Here is a 21,863-nt window from a genome sequence, read left to right on the forward strand (position 1 = left end):
CTTATCAGTGATGTAGCAATGATTCGTCCATAAATTGAAATAACAATGTTACACAGATTCCATCTATATTGCACAGAAAAGTAGATGTATATTGCAGAAAACATGAAGTATTATCAGGCTTCATCACTCGATCTCCTTACAGTCTTTGCCTCCTCTGATAACAGATCTCTCTCTCTTTTTTTTTTTTTTTTACCATTTGTCGTATCCACAGTCACTCCAGTTTGACTTTTACACATAATTTAAATCTCTTTTTAAACATTTTCTGAACATATTTCTGACAGTTTCGGACAGAATTCCAAAATCACAGCAAGACTTCCGGGGAATCAATCGAAAAATGGAAGCTGTCTTTATATCACTCTACAGCCTTTAAATTCTGCAATCAGCTTTTAATTTCTAATCACAAATTACAGCAAATAAACTTGTCTTTTCCACTTTAGCTGATTTGATGATTGAAATTAAACCATTCAGGCAATAAACTGCCTTTTTATGTGAATTAACACTGAAGTGATTTACTGATTATTATATTATAGAGAGAAAATAAATCCAGAAAAACTACTGATTAATTTATTGAGTAAACCAGCCAAACGTTTGCTTATTCCTGCTTTTTTCAGTTTTGTTTTACTAGAATTGATTTTTAGACCACAGATGGAACAAAAACAAACAATTTCTTTCTTCCAGTTAAACCCCAAGAATTGCTAATGAGCTCATAATGGAGGTAATATGGGTTTATTGTGCTTTATTGGCAGCTCAGATTGATGCTGCAGCATGATGGAAACAACAGAATGTGCTTGTAGGTAATTGCTCTCCAACCAGCATCCATGACATGTTTGAGACGATCCGCGATGAATATTGGTCGTCTGTGAATCCGACGTCACGCGTCGCCGGTTCGATGACACCTCCTTCAGGCGAGAATGTCAGCGTCTCCGTGATGCGTTCGCTGACACGTGTTCGGAGCGAAATTTTGATTCTTTTTTTTCCCCCAGTGTGACAGACTGACAGATCGGTTTGTGCGCGTGGATTCAGATTTAGGACGTCGCCCGGATGCTTAAAAAAACAAAACAAAGAACGCCGTCTCTGCCTGACAGCCCACAAAGTGTCACCGGTGTGTCGGTGCTCGATCTCTTTGCATCATCTGGAGAGCCACATGATCGCGTTTCCCTTCCATCCTATCATTATTCTACATTCACAGAGGCGGATTCCTTCACATCAAGTCGCTTCCACCTCATTTTGTTTCTCGTTTTGTCATTTTGTGTCTCATTTTTGCAGTATTTTCTCTCGTTTTTGCTGTTTTTTGTCTTTTTTTGTCTGACTTTTGTCGTTTGTCTCATGCTTTTATGTTGTTTCTCATTTTTGTCATTTTGTCTTTCCTTTTTGTCTCGCTTGTGTTGTTAGTCTTTTTTTGTCATTTTGTTTCTCGCTTTTGCAATTTCTTGTCTACGTTTTGTTGTTTGCCCGTTTTTTGTCGCTTTTTAACTTTTTGGTCCAATTTCTTGTCTTTTTTTTTGTTTTGATTCGTGTTTTTGTCTCATTTTTAGTTGTTTTGTTTGTTGCTTTTGTCATGCTGTTTCTCATTTTTGTCATTTTGTGTCTCATTTTTGTCATATTTTGTCTTTTTTGTTAATTGTCTCATGTTTTTGTCATTTTGTTTCTCATTTTTGTAATTTTGTGGGGATTTTTTGTCTCGCTTGTATACGTCTTTTTTTGTTCTTTTGTTTCTCGCTTTTGTCATTTTTTGTCTCATTTGTGTCGTTTGTCCATTTTTGTCACTTTCTAACTTTATTTGGTCTAATTTTTGGTCTCCTTTTGGTATTTATTCATGCTATTTGTCTCATTTTTTATGATTTTGTTTCTTGCTTTTCTCATTCTGTGTCTCATTTTTGTAATATTTTGTCTCGTTTCTGTTGTTTTTTTGTCTTTTCTTTGAATTTTGTCATTTGTCTCATGTTTTTGTCATTTTATCTTTTTGTCTCTCTTGTGTCGTTTGTCTATTTTTGTCACTTTCTAACGTTGTTGTCAAATTTTTTCCCTTTTTGCGTTTTGTTTCATATTGTTTGTCTCGCTTTTGTCAGTGTTTTTGTCGTTTTTTTCTAAATTTTGTAATGTTTTGTCTTGTTGTTTTTGTCTTTTTTTTGTCTGTTTGTTTCTCGTTTTTGTTGTTTTGTGTTTCCTTTCGCTTCCGCCGTGCTCCAGACATGCTTCCACATGAACCTCTGCAGAGGACTGATTGATTGGGTGACCTCAGCATCGATCCGGTCGACCCTCTGCAGCCTCTTCCCACAGACTTCCACTTCTCCCTGCAGAGCGTCCTATCTTGTATCTCCCTGGATGAGCGAGCCTTTGATAATGAAGGGAAAAGCCCGGAGGAACTGTGAGCTTCTGCACCAAAACAAACATGTGAGGTGTCAGGAGAGAGACGGGGGCATTTAATCCTGCCCTCTGCGGCTCCGTGTGCTCACTCATGCAATATGCACTCCCTGACACACCAAATCAAATAGTGGTGTGACAGCAGAATTGACTCCCCGGATCCATCACGCTGCTGCTCCAACCGACATCCTCGGCTCCGAGTCGGATCTGCTGCGCCAAGCAATCCCCTTATCAGCACCTGGCACACCACGGCGCCTTATGCCAGCCGGGACCTCGGTGCCAGTTCTGTCTCCTCCGTTTGCCTTGTGGATTTAGAATAATACCGCTCAACTCTGCCCCGTCAGACAACTAGGAAAAAAAAAGACACAATCTGTGAATCTTCTTGAAGACAGGTTGGGTGGTTAATATGAGAGAACATTGTGGTTTTTCTGTCTCTTTAGATTAACATAATGTCTGGGGTGGTGGCTGGAGGAGGGGGCTCCGTTTAATCCGTCAGACACTCGTTCAGTCCCAGATAGAATGTTTACCGCAGGGTGCTTCAGCGATTATTGCTCCACATCTTCCTCTGTGTGCACCGAAAACTCAACCGTGAAGAAAGAAATTCAATCAGTAACTGAAACATTAGATGCCATGATCGCTCGCGAGCAGGATTTTTGCAGATCAGGGGTGTCAAACATGCACCAAGTAAAACATTCGGAGAGTCCAATCCAGCATGCAGGACGACTTTAAAATTAAAATATGCAAAGTTTGACAAGTTGATTTGATGTTGAAGTAAAATACGATATTGCTCATTGTTTCTTTGTCATTATGCGTCTTATTTCTGTCATGTTTTGGTTGTTTTTTTGTCTGACTTTTGTCGTTTGTGTCATGTTTTTGTTGTTTTGTTTCTGGTTTTAGTCCTTTTGTGTTTCCTTTTTGTCTCACTTGTGTTAGTATATTATTTTGTCATCTCGTTTCTTGCGTTGTCTAATTTTTGTCATTTGTCCATTTTTTCTGTCGCTTTCCAACTTTTTTTGTCAAACTTTTTGTCCCTTTATTGTTTTGTTTTGTGTCATTTTGTGCCTTGTTTTTGCAATCTTTTAATTAACAGTCACATTTGAATGGTAAATCATAGCAAATAAACTCGTCTGATTCTGTTTTAGTTGATTTGAAAATTGAACTGAAGCCGTTCTAGCGTGGACGTTGCTAACAGCAGCAACTGTTCATGAACGCAAAAGGAATCCAGGAAAAAATATGCAAGCATCAAGCAAAATCATGAAGCTTTATCTGCATAAATGTGTGTTTTTAGTACTCCTCCAAGGATGCTCAGCCGTTGTATCATTTCCGACGGATGAAATCTTTAAAAAATTTGCGACAGAAATCACGGCAACATAGATTGTGTTCATTTAATATAGATGTACTCACAAACAAAATGACCTTGCGCTGAGCACAGGCGTGTGGATTTGTAGTAGGATCAGAATCGTGATCGTCAGCAGGCAGCTGATGTAGTGTTCACTGGTTGTCATGGTTACAGTGACGCCATGCCGCTATCTCACAATGATACAGAAGTCTTTAACAAATCCGTGGATCCAGACTATGAGCCACATCACTGCCAAAGTCTAATCACTTGGTCCTCGTGTCATTTCCCTGAAAATTTCATCCAAATCCGTTTGTCCAGTTTTGAGTAATGTTGCTAATCATCACATAATTCTCCTGCGTTCATGGTCAGAGTAATAAACTTGTCTGAAACCACTTTAGCTGATTTGAAGATTGAACTGAAGCTGATTTAGACGCGACTAACACCAGGAACTGTTCATAAACAGAGAAGGAATCCAGGACAAAATATGAATGCATTAAGCAAAATCATGAAGATTTTTCTGCACATATATCATTTTTTTCCCTTAACCACAAGAAGAAGTAGTATATGTATGAGTAGCATTAGTATAAGTGGTAGTCTGACAGCTAGTCTGTCTAAAATGCCATTAAACTAACGATAGCATTGGAAAAATATGCCAAAAATGTGGTTTCTAACTTCCTCGGATGCCAATATTGGAAAAGCTAACAATAGAAATCTGGTTCCTGAGCATTAAATTTAGATTAGACATGCTTCCTGTTGAATTGTTTCCTTACCTTTGTTGGTATATTTTTCATTACCATTGCTGGTATTTTGTCCATCACCCTTACTGAGACAGTTCTTCTTTACCATTGTTGGTATTACATTTCTTACCATTGTTGGTATGTAATAGTTGTTGCAATGTATCTGTTGCCCATGGTAACAAAAAAAATATTCTAATACTTCTGTCACACACTTAACTAATATTTATCTGTACTTGTATTCATGTTGTTTTGAGTTTATGTTACAGAAATGAACAGGAAGCGACATTGATATTATGTCTATAATTTATGTAAAAGGGGGTGGGATTAAATAAGTTTGCTTCTTCCCACTCCCTTTCAGGCACTCTATATGGGTTATGTGAGCACATGTATTACCTGTCCAGTTACTGTTGTGTAAATGATACCTGCATTGAAATCATGTTGTCTGAAAGTCATTGCCTGAAATAAACTATTAACTAACGAACTAACTAACTAACTACATTATGTGACATCGCTCTGCATTTCTGAGTCAGGAGGCAGGCAAGAAACTGTATATATTTGAGCTTATTTCAACTGTCTAGCTGTGGATGCTGAAAGAAACTGGAATAATGGCCCCCAAAAATTAAAAAAGCATGCAGTCCAACATAAATACAGATGTTATAAATTATGCATGGGCCTGCCCCCACCTTCCCTCCGTGTTACGATGAATATTTCATACATTTAAGCTCAGCCATCCACATCACAGTAACTGTCGGCGCTTGTCAGAGCAGCGACGGTGACGAGAACAGACTCCCCCCGTGGCGTGTTGATGGCCGTGTTGTCCCGGGTAGTCGGCTTTCACAACGAGGCCGCGGGGGGCTCGTCTAGGAGCAGGAGCTAAATGAAACATCCACCCAGGATAAAGCACTTTATTTCATTATTTTTTTGATTCCTGGGCAGCCGACTCATTTCTGGAGGCAACAAACTAGTAATAATTTAAACGTGGGAGAGTCTTGACTGACGTTGAACCCGTGGAAAGCTGCACCCCGGTGGATAGCGGGGAGCTTAGCGAGATGCTAACGCTGCTCTGCTCAACTGTCCAGAACTGATCTCCTCTGCTGCCAGACCTCGGCAGAAACACGAGCTCTAATCCTCCTCCTGAGTCCCTCCGAAGCCGCCGAGCGTTTTAGCGATCATCCACAGCGATCAGCCGATAGGTGAGAGCTGTGAGGCAGATCAAAGCAGGACGGTTTAACTTTCCTGTAGCGATCTTACCGCTGGATTCTGAAGAAGAGTAAATGTGCCACCTCTGTTCTCTGAGAACGCTGTGATGAGGAAGCTGACAGTTTTTATTTCCTCTGTTCTTCTGCCTTCAAGTGTTTCCATTGATTCTCTGACTGAAGTGCTTTCAGTTTGTTTTATAGTTTGCTGTAAAAGTGAACTAGAAAGTGTTCTTTGGTGATTAAAAAAATGTCCAGCTGAGCTGCTCTTGACTGTCTAAGTCAGGGGTGTCAAACATACGGCCAGTGGGCCAAAACCGGCCCTCCAGAGGGTCCAATCCGGCCCTCAAAGTGTAAAAATTCCAGAGAAGACATTAGCTGCAGATTATACATTTGTCAAACTATATATTTAAAATCATTTCTGGACCATGACTAGTTGTTTTGATCACAAAGTAAAACATTAGATTGCTCTTTGTGTTTCCTCTTTGTCTCACACGTTTTTCGTCTCTTTGTTGTTTTATTTCATGTCGTTTGTCTCATTTTTGGCATTTTGTGTCTCATTTTTGTAATATTTTGTCTTGTTTTTGTTGTTTTTTTTCTTTTTTTTGTCTGACTTGTGTCATTTGTCTCATCTTTTTGTCATTTTCATTCTCGTTTTTGTCTTGTTCTTGATTGTATTTTTGTCATCTTTTTGTCATTTTGTTTCTCGTTTTTGTCGTTTTGTGTTTCCTTTTTGTCTCGCTTGTGTTTTTTGTCATCTTTTTGTCATTTTGTGTTTTGCTTTATCCGTTGTTTTGTGTTGTTTTTGTCTGCTTGTGTTTCCTTCTTGTCTCGCTTGTGTTTTTTTTGTCTGTCTTTTGTAGTTTTGTTCCTTTTTTCTCTCGTTTGTGCCATTTTTTTTGTCACTTTGTAACTTTTGCATGAATTGTTGCGATTGCAACATCCTGGAGGTGCTGGTTTCTTCATTCACCTTTTATTTTTTTTAATTAAATACTATAAAAACTGATGTTTATGATGCTTGTTTCTTTTTTTATTCTCAGTTATTATTCATTCAAGTGTTCAGTTTAGTCTTATAGATGACAAATATGCACATTTTGGCAGCTGGACCAAGTGAAAATCTATCAACATACCTGCTTATTAAAGGTACATGGAATTTGTATCCACTAGTTGATCCCTGTTTTATTAGTATTGTGTGATTCGTATTTGTAGCCACGACAAAAATATGGATGTAATTTCCTTTACGAAAACCTCCAAGTCAATAAATCCATTAAATGCTCCAGCTCCAGTGTTGCGTAGCACTTACAGTAATCAACCAATGAGTTACGGCGATGCACTTAAATGCCTTTTACATACAGTAATGCTGTGTATCAGATCCATCTCGCTGCTGTAATGGCCTTTTTTCTTCGTTCTTTTTCACCGGTGGTTTTAGCAGATGGATCAATGAGTTGATTTTATTGCGTGTCCTCCCAACACGTTTGACTGATGCATGCTATTTTAGGCTTTTACTGCTGACCACTGGCAATATTCCTCCAATCTATCCAGTGCGCTCCCATCTAATTGATGAATAGTCCATGCAGAGCCGTTCAATTTACTCCCTCCGCTGTCCCCTTCGATGGAACCGGGATGCTGGGAATCAGTCTGAACACATTTGTTTCACGTCATTAGAGTGCATCAGCCCGGAGGTAGAAATGCGAAATGACACCTCACTGGGAGGATGGAAGGAAGGAAGGATGCTGCTGTTGTGGCGAGTGTGCCGCTCACCCGACCACTTTATTGATTTATGATAATATCTGCTGACCCGAGTGTCTCCCGGTTGACAGCTCTGGCGGTCGGCTTCACTAAATCCCATCACACACTCTTGATTTCGCCTCCGCCCAGCCGGTGTATCGAGCAGGTCACTGGAAAGTCGGCTCGATATCCCCCAGAGGACGTGAAAAGTCCAGCAAGTGTGTCAGACTGGATGGATCTGACTGGCCACGTTGGAATCTGGGTTTTTTTTCCCTTAAAGGCCAATGAAGTTACCATATATGGTTCCTTGCCCAAATACATTGCAAGAAATGTGTATATCATCACTTAGCACAACTACTCAGCTGTAAAATGTGCAAATTTTGTCCAGAAACCATGGTTAGTTCTGTCATTTTGACCGCAAATATGGAAGAGGGCCGAGCTGTAACTCTGTCTTTTTCCAACTTTGACACTTTCCGAGCCTCTGCTGATTGGTCCAATGCCACAATGTAGTGTGATGTAACGTAGAGTGATGTTCGCTGATTGGCTTTAAACAGAATGAAGTATTTTGGGTGGAATAAACATTTAGAACTATGACTATATGGGCAGAAAATAGTATTTTGGTGACATAAACCCTAAAAATTACAATCGTTTTAGACAGAATGAAGTATTCAGGGTGGAATAAACATTTGAAACTATAGGTATCTGGACAGAAAATAGTGTTTTAGGTGGAATAGACCTTAAAAACTACAATTATTTGGACCAAAAGTAGCATTTTAATGGAACAAGCCTTAAAAATTGCAATTATTTTAGACAGAATGAAGTATTTTGGGTGGAATAAACGTTTAAAATGTTTCTGAGTCCCATCAATTCCCGCTGCCCGCTACATATCGAGGTCACACGATTCGGTATCCGTACATAACGTACACATGCATAACACACACCTGTGCTCAGTGCAGCGTCATTTTGTTTGTGGGTACATCTATATTAAATGGACACATTCTATGGTGCTGTGATTCTGATCATCAATAACTAATACACAAATGCTGCATTTCTGACAATGCCATACGGCGGAATGTGCGGCCTTGGAGGAGGGCTGTGCTCTGAGTGCTTTTCTTGCGAGAGCTGCAGATACTTTTAGATTAGAGAGGCGGTAACGGGCCGCTGTCTGTGTTTTCCCTTTAACACGGCCACCACTAGTCGCCCCGGCGCATGTTATTTGTGAACTCTTTTCTCCCAGTGTCGGTTTCGGAGCCTCTGCAGTCTGCCCCGCTTTGTTACAACGAAAGATCCCCCGATCTGGCTTTGATGAGCTCGTAAATCCAGCCGCCCGAAGCGTGGAGAGGCCGGCCTCCATGATGGCAGAGTCTCTACAAGGATGATCAGATGGCTTTATTGGCCGGCAGATCGAGGAGGAGGAGGAGGAGGAGGAGGTTCACGGCGTCAGGGGCCTTTTTATTGGCCTGATTTATCCACCATCTCCCCTGAGTGTCGTCATCCGGCCGCCGTCGCTGCTGCACAGAAGCTGGAAACGTGTTAATGGGCGTCTGCATAACTCTCCAACCTGTCAAACACCTTAACGAGGCTCCAAAGACGGTGGAGACGCTTAATGTCTGTTGTTATCTGATCCAGCGTTGCTTTACGGTGTTTTTCTTTCCCTCCTCCTTCGCGTTTACGACGTAATTAGTGACTTGTAGCTTCCATAGACACAGTTGTTGATCTGGCATCGGCCTGCTGCACCATGTGGGCATCAGGCAGCGACATCTTAACTAAAGCCTCCACTGGAACTCTCATTTGGCTGTTTTGGGGGTTTTTTTGTTGCTTTGTTAGTTAGTGTTTTATATGTGCACATATGGGATGGGACTGTGTGTCGGAAATCACAATGTGACACAAACAGGACAGAAGCTAAAGCAGCAGGAGGATCCAGCAGCTCAATGATAAAAATAAAGTCATTATTAATAAAGAAATTTAGCAATCTTCATGACACATACATTAGAAACATACAACATTAAACCAACTGGTGCAATATAATATAACAACTGCACACCGCGAATATGTGCAGTTTACATCTCATGGTATCTTTTTATTGGCTGCTGCTCTTACATTTTTCATTATGTTATCTTATTTTGTTTTTCCGTGTATATAAAGCTGACTTGAGAAAACCTGTGCCAGTGGTACTAAAACTCTATTCTGTTCTATTCTATTCTATTCTAAACATGTTGAAATGTGACAAAATATGCAGAAATGGAATGAAAATATAAATGGATTGCATGGATTGTGTAAAAAATGTTGGTAAAGTGGTGGCAGAGCCTCAGTTTCATAAAAGAAAAATCTTTAATATTGAATAAAAACCAAACATACAAAGGCGTGTTTAAGTTTTCACAATTCTGCTAGTAAATTTTAATCACAAATGAAATTCCATGCATTATTTAACGATTAAAGTGTAGATGTCAGCCAGGTCACGCTGGTTTGCTTCGTTATGTATCATGTGAGGTTGCATTTCTAATTGTGCACTGATGGATTCCTGCATAGAAATAATTGAAATGATGTAATGACTTTATTTATATAGCACCTTTTTAAAACAGAGTTTACACTGTATTTTACAGACAGGACATAAAAGAAGAGAAGGAAATAGTCCAAGCATGAAGAAAGGATTCACAAAATAGAGCATAAAACCATAAACACAAGGCTAAAAATGATAATAAAAGCTGTAGTACTAAGTAAAATTAATTAATAAATAAGGGGTAAAAGAGAGTTACATGAACAATAGAATTAATACAATTTAAAAAACAGTAAGATGATAAAAACCAACAACAGAAATAATGATCATGAATAAAAATTGAAATTTAACCTATTAGCACACAGCAATATATATATATATGGTGTCTTAGTTACACCCCCTGTCAAAAGTTTTGAGACGGGTTCGCATTCATTTGAATGAGAGCCCGTCTCAAACCTTTTCACACTGGTTGTGTACACCCAGGGAGCAAGGGTTTGTTTTTGTTTGTTTTTTTTAGAAGATCTGGTGCATGTGATTTAGTCTTGGCATGTTTTTCATTGAGACAAATGTGTAAATTTGCTGAAATATCACAAAATTAAGTGTAGATTCTGTTCATTTTCCAGACAAAATCCTACTAATGGTATCTCAATTACGCTATAAGGAGCAGAGTTTCTTGTTTTCTGGGGGATTTTTTGTAACTGGTTCACTTTTGGTGCACTTTAAAGTGAATTTGATAAAATTAATAAAATGTAAGTGTAGATTTGGTTCATTTTCTTGACAAAGCCGAGTTTTCAGGTCTTTTTTTTTTTTGACCGTCTGGTGTCACTCGTTAATTTTTTGGCTAGTTTTTGCTGGAGACATGCAGAATAAGAAAAAATCTGATGAAATGTCATGAACTCGTGTAGATTTGATCAACTTTCCAGTCGAAATTCAACTGATGGTGTCTCGGTTACGCCAAGGGAGCAGAATTTTTGTTTTGTAGAGAATCTGGTGTGAGCCGGTTGATTTTTGGTGCACTTATAATTGAGACGTGTCACTAAATTTGATGAAATATCACAAATTTGAGTGCAGATTTGGTAAATTTTCCAGACAAAATGACATATGATTAGCTCAAGGAGTGTCGTCAACTTGAAAATCTCTTGATAAATGGCATCATTTTGGTAGACTTCTTTAAAGATAACATACTTTTCAAACCTACAACTGGATTTTGAGATCCAGAGGCTTAAATAAAACCCTGGCACGAATGCTAATAAACAAGCTGCCTGCACATAAAAGCAGGATTAAGAATACCCTGACATACATGGGCTTTTGAAAGGCCAGTCAGTGTTAGTGTTAAAAGGACTTTAATAAATACATAATAAAGAGGACTGGTTATTGTCAGATTTTAAACTTTCATTGAAGAGCACTTAGAGTACAGAGGAGCTTCACAATGGGGGCGTTCTGACAGCAGCGTTTGACCCGACGGCCGCTTTTAAAACTTCGCTTAATTTAGCAAAACAGTCAGAGTTTAAACGAAAGCAACCGTTCACCTCTTTAAGCCATTCATTCATTCATTCATTCAACCCCGAGCACGTGGACGCCTCGTCTCAGGGCTCGATTAGCGCCGAATATGGAGCCGCCCTCATGAATTATGCAGCAGAGACGGTGCAGCAAACACAGGAACCGCAGGAGAAGGTCGACCGCTGCCGTTTCGCCGGAGGAGCAGCGTGGCATCGTACACCAGCGCAGCATTACACCGGCTGTTCTGGTCCCTCATTTACATAAACAGAAAGAAATCACAGATAAAATCCAGTATTTAACATTTTAAACCCTGCTTTCTTTTTTTATTGGTCATGTCAGGTCTGCGTTTGTGAGCTAACAGATTAAAACGGCTGCAGGTGGATTTGACTTGATTTGGATTTCTCCCTCTCTAAAAGTCATCCCGTCTCGGTTTTTCGATAAGATTTAAACGAAAGCAACAGTTGCAGGTCAAATTAACATCAAATGTAGCAAATCCAAAGAATCTGAAATAAAAAAAATGATTTAAATATTTGAAAAAAACGTACAAATTATCCACTGAAAATGTGCAAATATCCACAATATACAGTACAAAGAGCAGGAAACGTGCAGAGGATCATCACAATCATGTTTAAAAAACTGTATATTATTGGTTTACAGAAGGTCCTCGACTTAAGTCTCTGTTTTGTGCCTGCCGATCGACATTAGTCGATTTACGCCGTAAGTTGAAACTCCGGTGAAAATGTAAACAAAGCTGTTACATGCATCACATTATTAATCAGTTCTTCAGAAAAATCATGAACGCCAATGACTTTCATGCGTGTACGAGTCATTTTAGAAGAAGCTAGCAGAATATGTTGCACTGTTTTTGCAGCTTGAGCGTTCTGTCTAATTTCATATTCATAACTGGTTTTACCACTTTTAGCACCACTTTTACCACTTTTTTACACATGAAAGTTTGATTCTGTTTAAATGACAACATCTGAGGAACTGTTAAAGATAAAAACCTGAAATTCTCTCTGTTATTTCTCATGTCATTGATTCTGAATGTGCAATATTGGACAAGCAGGTCAAATATTCTCTGATTATGAGTAAGTTGAAATATGGAGAAAAGTCTGACATTAAAACACTGATAATGCAGACGTCAGCTGGTGATATTTTCTTAACTGTTTGTAGTTTTCACAGTTATTTCTCATCATGCCATTGATTCAGAATCGATAATGTTGTAAAAGTGGATCAAATAGTCTGTTTTCAGCTGTAACTGATGCATCTTCCAGGGAGCATTTTGGTGTTTCTAAATGGGTTATTTGCCTTCAGTACGTTCTTCTTAACAGATCTCATTTTTTTTACTGGACAGCAGATGAAGCCATGAAACAAGCTTTTGCTTTTACAAAGACTTGGACAAAGAATAGAGGATTTGATGTGGGACACTGTGTGCTTTCTGGGCCGCTTCTGTCTTGACCTGGTAAAAAAAAAAAAAAAAAAAAAAGTCGCACTTTAATAATTGACAAAAACCAACCAAAAAAAAAAGGTGAGATTTTGTGCAGAGAAACGAGGCCAGTGGGCTTTAGGTTCCATCTGCTGACATCTGGGGACGGATCTCCACTGCTTCAGCTGCTTAATGGACGTAGTGTGTGATTACGTAAATGTCAGGGCTTTGCAATCCAAATTAAACCTCTTTTTTCCCGACAGAGACAGTGTGACTGGGCTTCTTTTCATTGATCTCAGTGTGATTCAGCTGCTTCAGATGTGATGCTGGGAGTAAATCTCCACTGGATCATGCAGTTGGAGCTCTGATACATTCCTTTAGTTCCTATCGTGACTGAAAACACGCCACAGTGCAGCTTAAGCACACATCTATGGTTCTTCTCTGTAATCCGACGGTGCGTGACTTCTCCTCGTCTCGGTTAATTATTCCAGCTCCGGCCTCGTCAGGTGAAAAACGCCTCCTCCACACTTTTAATATGCAAATGTGAGAAATCCTCTCCTTCGCCGTCGGCCTCCCCCACACTGATTAAATATTCATGATCTCCGTCATTACCGTGCGTTACGCTTCCAGGAGAGTCAGGGTCCGCCACTCTGGATTATTCAGGATTATTTAGGCACAATGTAGTCACATAAATGTGGGAATAATCGAGGATCTGTGTGTGTGTGTATAAATAAAAGGGTAAATACAGCGAGAGGGGAGCATATGGTGGTGGTCTTAGTGGGGCCGGATTAACAGTTACGGCTCCCCAGGGTCCCACTTCCATCTATTATTCATGTTTTAGAAGCTCTGATAGCCACTCAATCTATGTTTGCTCCTTATTTTAGCCTCTTTCAGTCTGAATCCAAACCCTGTAATCACTCGTGTGCAACAAACACATGCATGCAGATGTTTAAGGGCTTCTTGGAGTTGTTTAAATTGAAAAAAATCACAATATAACTCCCCGAAATATGCTTTTAGCCGCTACAGCAGCATTCCGTCCTGTACTTCCAGGCACAGTATGCTCATGATTTATATATAAGAGCAGAGGTGGTTCCTTTTTGTGGCCAGCTTCTCAGCGCTGATGCATACGGACTAAAAATAGAGATTCTGTAAGATCAAGAAAATCTAGATCCAGCAGGTTTGAAGGTGCTGCTGCACTTTTAAAGTACAAAAAGGACAAATCCTGGTTGAGCCCGTAAAGGTCAGTTTAAGTCTGGGTGGAGACAACGATGGGGTGATGTTATTGTGCATCATTTTAGTTATTAACCTTTATTTAACCAGGAGAAACCCCACTGAGATTAAGAAGTCCTGGCCAGGATGGGCAGCAGCAAATACAAAACACAGTTACAACACAATTGCAAAAAACAATAAGACATAAGAAAGTATAAGAAAGATTGCATCTACAAGCAAATTACAAACAAACATGTATGTTGTGGAAACATGGAGATTTCAAAACGCATTGACATCTCCATGTTTTTACATTTTAACTCAGAATATAATGATTTTCCATATCAAAAATGAGGTTTTATAGATTCTTTAGCATTTGTAGGACAATTTATTCCAGATTAGACCAACATAAGCACAGAGGTTTTTGATCTGGTCTGGGTCTAAAGTGGTCCAGATGCAAAAAATATGCATTCAAATTTTAACGTTTCTACATTTCAACGCAGAAAGTAATGGTCGTACAAATCAAAAATTATGTTTTCAAGAGTCTTTGGTCTTTGCAAAACAATCTATTCCAGATTTAACCAACCTAAACTCACTGGTTTTTCATCTGGACCTGGTCTAAAGTGGAAAAAACTGTGAAATCTCCAATTTGCAATGCAATTACATAGTCAAAACTGAAATAATGGTGACTATTTGTAGGAGCTATAACCTCTTTTATAATGACTGTGGAACAGAAGTGAGAGTTTCCTCATCTTTAATAATATGACACGTATAAAAAGGAATAAAACATGTCTTAGCAGTATGGTTTGAATTGACTCTTGATTATTTTATTTATTCATAAATTTCATCATATGTTTCCAGTTTGTTTTCAAGGCAAATCCTGTAATTATTACATATTGCATTAGGAGACCAAAGAGAAGCCTTTTGATGATGGTGATTGGCATAAAGCTGGAGTTACCTACAGAGGTTCCTGTAATTGTGATGAATGTCTTTTCATTCCTGTGTCTCCTGTCTGCAGGTGTGGAGGGGAACCATCGCCAGGATGAGGTACCGGCGGATGCGAGCCGCTCTGATCATCCTCCGGGCCTACAGACGCTACAAGGTCAAGTCCTACATCCGAGACGTGAACCGTCGCTTCAAAAACGTTCGATCCATGAAGGACTACGGCCGGCATGTGAAGTGGCCGACGCCTCCCAAAGTCCTGCGCAAGTTTGAAGATGCACTCAGGAACATCTACAGCAGGTACAAGAAGACCTGGGTGCTTTATTTTGAAGCCTAAATAGTGCTTATCTGCTGTAGCTACCGGTAGGTTTTATTCAATCAGCCACATTAAAACCACCTGAACCTGATGCCAAACAGTTCTGATCGTCGTTACACAAACATGGACCTCTGTGGATGTCTGGTCCTGGGACATCAGCAGTGGATCCCTTTGGTCCACTGGGTTCCTGGATGAGGCCTCTATGTACCAGCAAGAAGTGTGATGGTACAAAAATGTGATCGACTCCTGATTTAACCCATCTAATCATGGAGGATCTTGATCTGGACCTGGTCTAGAGTGAGCAAAACATGTTCAAATCTTCAAGTATTTATATTTTAAGACAAAATATAAGGATTTTCCATGTCAAAAATGATGTTATTGAAGAGTGTTTAGCCTTTATACTGCAATCTAGTCCAGATTTGACCAATTTAAGCTCACTGATTTTTGATCTAAAGCTGGTCTAAAGTGGTCCAGATTAAAAAAAAATCTTAAAATCGCCATGCTTTTACATTTTAACACAGAAAATAATGGTCGTACAAATCAAAAATTATGCTTTAAAGTGTCTTTAGTCTTTATATGATGATCTTTTCCAGATCTGACCAACTCAAACTTACTGGTTTTTGATCTGGACCTGGTCTAAAGTGGTCTAAATGCAAAAAAAAAAACCCACAATAAACTCTCAATCAATCAGAAACTACATTAAATAGTCTTCAGTCTCTCTGTGATGATCTGCTTCATTCATTTCACCTGTCAGTGGTTTTCATGTTGCGTCTGACCGGTTTTAAGTCGGTTCACGTCTGCATTTAGATTTTTGTCAAACTATTCTTAATATTCCGTTCAGAACAGAGGCAGAAGATGAACTTTTTTCACATAAAATGGTTCTAAATCGCTTTCTCTTGAAGAAAATCGCGTGTCTAAATTGGTGGAATCTGACGGCGGCAGCAGAAACAACACATGGCCTCCAGTGTTATTTTACATCCAGATGAGTCCATTTGAAGCAACATCCACATGTTTCCTTCTGCCTCGGGCTCACGCTGAGCATCGATTTCTCTTCCTCCATCAAAGACTCATCACCGCCTTTCATCCCGACGTCTGCTTTTTTTTTTCTTCTCGCGGCTGGGCGCAGTTAGAAAATAGCCCTCCCAGAGAATGATGTGGGCCGTCAGGATGTGAGAGTGAAGGCCGATAAGTGGAGTACAGTAGAGCTGCTCAGCCCAGAACACCAGCCAGGCTTTGTGATTTTCCTCTCAGCCTGTGTGTGTTTGGATGTGTTTACCTCCAGGTGGTGGGCATGGACGCTGATCAAAGGCCTGTCTCCAGAGGAGGCCCTGCAGGTGAGGGCCAAAGTGGCCTGTCTGGAGGCCCTGAAGGGCCACAGGGCCGACCTGGGGCTGCAGAGAGCCTGGGAAGGAAACTACTTGGTGAGTAGGTGTGATGGCGTGGGCGGAGGTGGAACGCTGAGGGGAAAAAAGAAGTACTGTACAGAAAGAAAGAAACACTGTGAGCTTTGTTTATGCAGCTATAATAGTGTATCTCTGAAAACAGGGCTGCACATTGAACCGACTGCAGCATCAAATACTGAAAATGATGAAATGTCTAGTCTAGTTTATGGTCTTGTTTTCTTCTTTTTGAGCAGATTGTCCCTGATTTCAATGAAATATCTGACAAATTCATACAAATTTGTAGTTTGTTTGCTCATTAAAAAAGGTTAATTCACATTATTCATCTGAATCCAAAGAGCTTCTGGGTGTTTTTATGTGAAATAAGTTGCTCTTTAACAAGTATCTTTGAAAGGCATGCTAGCTAACACCTTCTATCGGCCAGATCCTATAAAAACTTAAACTCGACCCTCTGAATTCTGAATGAATGTCGTCTTCTGTCAGATTTTTATTCACTGTAGGCTTATTTTTTGTGCAATATAAAGTCCTGAACTTCAGTGGAAACAGAAAAACCATGAGTAGAAGGAGAAAGAGTTCAAATATGTGTTCTGTACAATATGATAAATAAATTAAATTGTAACTCAAATCATAAAGAAAATGAAAAAAGTTCAATTTGTTTGCTAATTTATTTTACAAAAATTGTAAAGAGAAAAAAAAACTGGAATCAGCACAACATTTGACAGGAGTTACCAACTGTAGAAAAAATGTGACTCTCCATCCTATAAATATTTAACCATTTAAATTTTGAATTAGTTTCCATTCTTGTCTCCACTCTGCTCTGTCTAAAGGTCCCAGAATTTTTGTCACAGGACTGTTGGTCACAGCTGACTTCCTCATGGTTTTTCAGATCTGCAAAGTAGTGCAGAATCTTTCATGTTTTACAGAATCTAGTCATTGCAAATGGTTCATTTTTGGCAAAATGAGATGTGTAGAATAAAGTGATTTTGATCAAATCTGCTGCTTCTTCACCAAACTTTACCTTAAAATTCTGTCATTCATGGATGAGTAGTTCAAGGACCACCAGAAATGGGATTTTTTTGTCTGTTTTTACAGTCTCTGGCTCTGATAAATAGTGTCATTTGGGCATTTTTTTCTTTTTTTGTAAGAAAACTTGCCTTTTAAACTAACAGGTGAATACTAACTGAGAGTTAATTGTAATAAAGCACATTTTTAAATACTTTGCGGTATCAAAATACATTATGTGAAGATACTGGATGCTCATTTATCCACATACTCCCACTGCAGGTTTCAAAAACAGAAGCATTACAGATGATGATATACAAGTAGAAAAATACAGCATATGTTATGTAACATGCTGAGTTAAAGTGATCATTGATCTGTTTTACTCGGAGCTGCTTAGATGATTCATGAAGTGGGAAAAGTGGAGCACATTTTTATAACAGGAGGTGAACTATTAAAGGACAGTTTATCTAAATCTGGTCCACCTTGGTAAGTTTATTTTTTTCCATTTGTGTCCTGAAAACATTCAGGATTTTAGAAAACTAGCTTTTTTTGTTCAACAACGAAGGTGTTTTATGGAAATACATGGTAATATTTTTTAATTATGTGAGATTCAGAGAATTTGTTACCTCAGACTTGCAATGACGGTAATTTTTTCATTATTTTCCCTTTATTTGAATTCAAAAAGCAAGTTATTACAATTCAAAATCGTATCAAAATAGCAATATTAAAGACTATTAATATATATTATTTTTGAAATCACTTTTTTTTGCTGCTGCATAAAAACAGCAGATCAGAGAACTTTGCTCTTAAAAAAATATCTTCTAATCTCACAATTAAAAAATAAAGAATATAAAGAAAAGTAGATGAAGAGAACTAGTTATCTCTGATTACAGGCAGGTTCAAGTAAAACCAGACCTCATGGGTTTTAGTCAATTTAGTCCAGATCTGATGAAAATAAAGCTGATATTTTTGCACTCTCAGAGAAAATGTCCATTTTTCTTTCAGGTAAATTTCGTGTACGAGTCGACTTTTATTATTGGAGGATAGTAGTGCTTTAATATGATGTGTTTAAGCTAATTTCTAAGTTCTTTTTCAGACAATTCTTCAGTTTATGAAGTGGTTTAAAGTAAATTTTAGCATTTTAACAGTTTTTTTGTGATTTTTGTGGCCAGCAGAAGCGCGACAGCCCCGACACAGCTTCATCTTTCACACTGGTCTCCAGCGAGCTGCAGCGAAAAGACAAATTCATGAGAATTCTGTTCTCCTGCAACGTCCGCAAGGTAGAGTTCTCCTCACAGCTCAGCCACGTGGGCGTCTGTTTGTGGGAATAAACAGCAGCTCCTGGCTAGCAGCGCCTCCCTGCAGGTCGAGTTAAAGGTGTGTTTGTGTGCATCTCCTGTATCCTGCAGGGTGACTAATGAGCAGCTTTGTGTTTCCCAGATCAACCGTTTCCACAAGGCGGAGAACCGAGCCGTGCTCATCACTGACCGCCACCTGTACAAGATGGACCCCCTGAAGCAGTACAAGCCCATGAAGAGCATCCCCCTCTACAACGTAGGAAACTCTGCTTGTTTTACTGCAAACAAAGAGCTCAGATGTAGCAGCATGGCAGTGTTGTGGTTATACGACAGTTTAACACAATTAGAGGATCTTCTAGATGCTAATCAGCCCAACGCTGCTTTGATTGCAGCAGATGTTGGTCTGAAGGAGAACAGTTAGTCCAGGATTGCTTCTGCTTTGAATTAAACCACAGGTTGAACTAACTAGTCCTCAAACTCATACAGGTTGTATGTAACGTGCCCCGGAATACGACCCATGAGAGCGTATTTACATTAGCGCCCCTACGGGAGACAGGAACGCATCACGGGATTTAATTCGCGAAACGGCTTTTCCCTCACTTTCACAACACGGGTTTAGGTTTATGGTTAGGTTTAGGGTTAGGGATAGTGTTAGGTAAAAGTTTGTTCATGGTGACGTTTCAGCTGAGACACCGGAGTGTCGATATTTACTGAACCGCTAGAGGTCGTTTAATGTCAAAACGTAACACTCGGTCGTAATACGGGCGTGTACAGACAACCTATGTGGTTATTTGTTCTATGAGGACAGTCTCGGTTGAACAGTTGAGTAGCTTCAAACTAAAGAAGCACAAATTATATTAGGTTAAAATAATGCCGTCAGAAGGAAAGTCTCTTTAGTTTTGATTGAGTTTCAGAAAATTAAGACATAGAAAAGGTGAGTAAATGTTACGTCTTGCTTTAATCACTGCCTTTTTTTTCTTGTAATATACCTCCTTGGGAAGTTATTGGGATAAAACCAGTCTTTATTTGAATTTTCACAACTCCTCCGTCCAACATGTAATGAGGAGTTAGAAAAAGTCGTTTTCATTGGGAGTTGATTCTAAAACCATCCTTCCATCCGTTTTCCACTCTTTATCTGGGTCTGGGTTGCAGAAGCAGCATCCAAGCTAGACCTTCCTCTCCCAACCTTTTTTCAGGGAGATGCTCAAGCTTTCCCAAACCAGTCATAAGATTTAATCTCTTGAACATATCCTGAATCTGTAATGGAGTCTCACCCTGTTTGCCTAAAACATCTCAACCATCCAGGAAGCTTCATAAACGGACACCAGAACCACCTTCACTGGTTTCTTTCAAAGCAAAGTAGCAGCTATTCTACTCTGAGCTCAAGACGCCTGTGGAAGGAAACTCATTTCCGCCACTTGTATCGATGACATTATTGTTTCATTCACAGCTCACAGTCATCAGTGAGGACAGGAAGTAGACAGAGGAGTAAATAGACAGTGTTGTCTCCATCATTATTGCATTAGACTGATGCAGCATCGAAATCATTGCAGATGTTTCTTGGATTCGTCAGATTTTTTGAGGCTTGGCAGTTTAATTCCCAAAACTGGCTTCAGGAACATCTACATAATAGATCTAATCAGAGAGAAGATGCAGAATAAAACCTGAAAACTCTGAAAACAATGGTTTTCAAAGCATTTTAAAATGATGTAATGGCAAAACTGACTAAATGCAGATTAGGTTGAGACGTGTGTAAGATAATTTCCAATTTAGATGTAGATTTAATGGTTCCAGCTGTGTTGTATCTTCTGGGAGTTATTTCCAGCTCCGAAAAATGAGGCTGACATTTAGCAGAACAACTGGCAATGCCATGAGGGTTCATATAGAAACAGACAGGAATGTAGTTTCAGCAGCAGTTTAAACTCTTTAAACTACAGCAGGATACAGCTGGAACTCTTCTACTTCTAGAAAAGTTCAGTTCCAGCAGCTGCATCATATCATAGAAAATAAGAGTCTGCCGCAGCGGAATAAACGTGTCAATCTGCTGGTTAAATTATTGAAGCCTGAGAGCAGTAATTGGATTGACATTTGTCTCACACTGAGCGTCTGTGTTCATTTCTGTGCAGCGATGCACGTTGGTTTAGCACAGATCATAAAATATCCAGTGTCTGTTTTACACCCCAACACTGAGCAAAGATGTCCGCTAATGGTTGAACATATTTAATCTTCTCGTTCATGAAGAATCTCATTTCGTTTTCATACGCCGCCAAATTATTAATGACCGCTGAAAGTCCCAGACGCTCGCTTTTCCAGAGTTGATTGCTCGGTCAATCAGCAGAATATTTATTGGCGAGTCCAATACCAGATTACGTCATTTATTGTGTTAAAAATTACAAATATTACAAATATGTTTCTGGCTTCACAGGTGTGGAAAATTTGTTTATTTTCTCAGATAATTCCATTCTAAGTTGGATATATTTGACTGGTGTTTAAAAAAAACAAGCAATTTGATGTTTTTTAAACCATTTTTGGATTAATTTTTTGATATTTAATGGACCCAACCAGTGTTTTGTTAGAGAGGCAATGAGCAGATTAATTACTGGAGACTTTTCATGCAGTTGGGATCTTTCTTCTCAGCAGAAACCAAACACATCTTGGATGATTCCATTGTAACTCCAATATCGTTTACTGTTGTGCAAGAAAAACACAATTTGAAACCTTTTAAGCCATATTTCTGATATTTATTAGGCTAAACCAATGTTTTATTGGAAAGACAATCAACAGAATGATTAGTTTTCAGGCCTTTTGGAGACTTTTCTGCTGTAAACTACACACAGTTGGGTTTTACCTTCTATGCAGCAACCATCAAACCCCAGAAATCAGTTTGATTTGCAGCCTGGATCTGCTGCAGA

The 21,863-nt window shown here is 39.2% G+C and overlaps 2 protein-coding genes across 4 annotated transcripts in view; both read left to right on the forward strand.

Annotated features, from left to right (window-relative positions):
- pdk2a (pyruvate dehydrogenase kinase 2a) overlaps positions 1-21,863 on the forward strand; it is a 147,598-nt gene that overhangs the window by 104,568 nt on the left and 21,167 nt on the right. The window lies entirely within an intron of this gene.
- The window catches only part of myo1d (myosin 1D), a 153,811-nt gene that overhangs the window by 79,407 nt on the left and 52,541 nt on the right, over positions 1-21,863 (forward strand). Inside the window, exons 17-20 of one of the 2 annotated variants that reach the window (XM_051939149.1) lie at positions 15,012-15,235; positions 16,534-16,672; positions 18,826-18,933; positions 19,094-19,207. In XM_051939149.1, coding sequence (XP_051795109.1) covers positions 15,012-15,235; positions 16,534-16,672; positions 18,826-18,933; positions 19,094-19,207 — 585 coding nt within the window. The remainder of the gene's footprint in view (positions 1-15,011; positions 15,236-16,533; positions 16,673-18,825; positions 18,934-19,093; positions 19,208-21,863) is intronic. The other variant, XM_051939151.1, reaches the window with a different exon arrangement.

Source organism: Acanthochromis polyacanthus, chromosome 19, assembly GCF_021347895.1.
Source record: "Acanthochromis polyacanthus isolate Apoly-LR-REF ecotype Palm Island chromosome 19, KAUST_Apoly_ChrSc, whole genome shotgun sequence".
Classification (NCBI taxonomy): domain Eukaryota; kingdom Metazoa; phylum Chordata; class Actinopteri; family Pomacentridae; genus Acanthochromis; species Acanthochromis polyacanthus.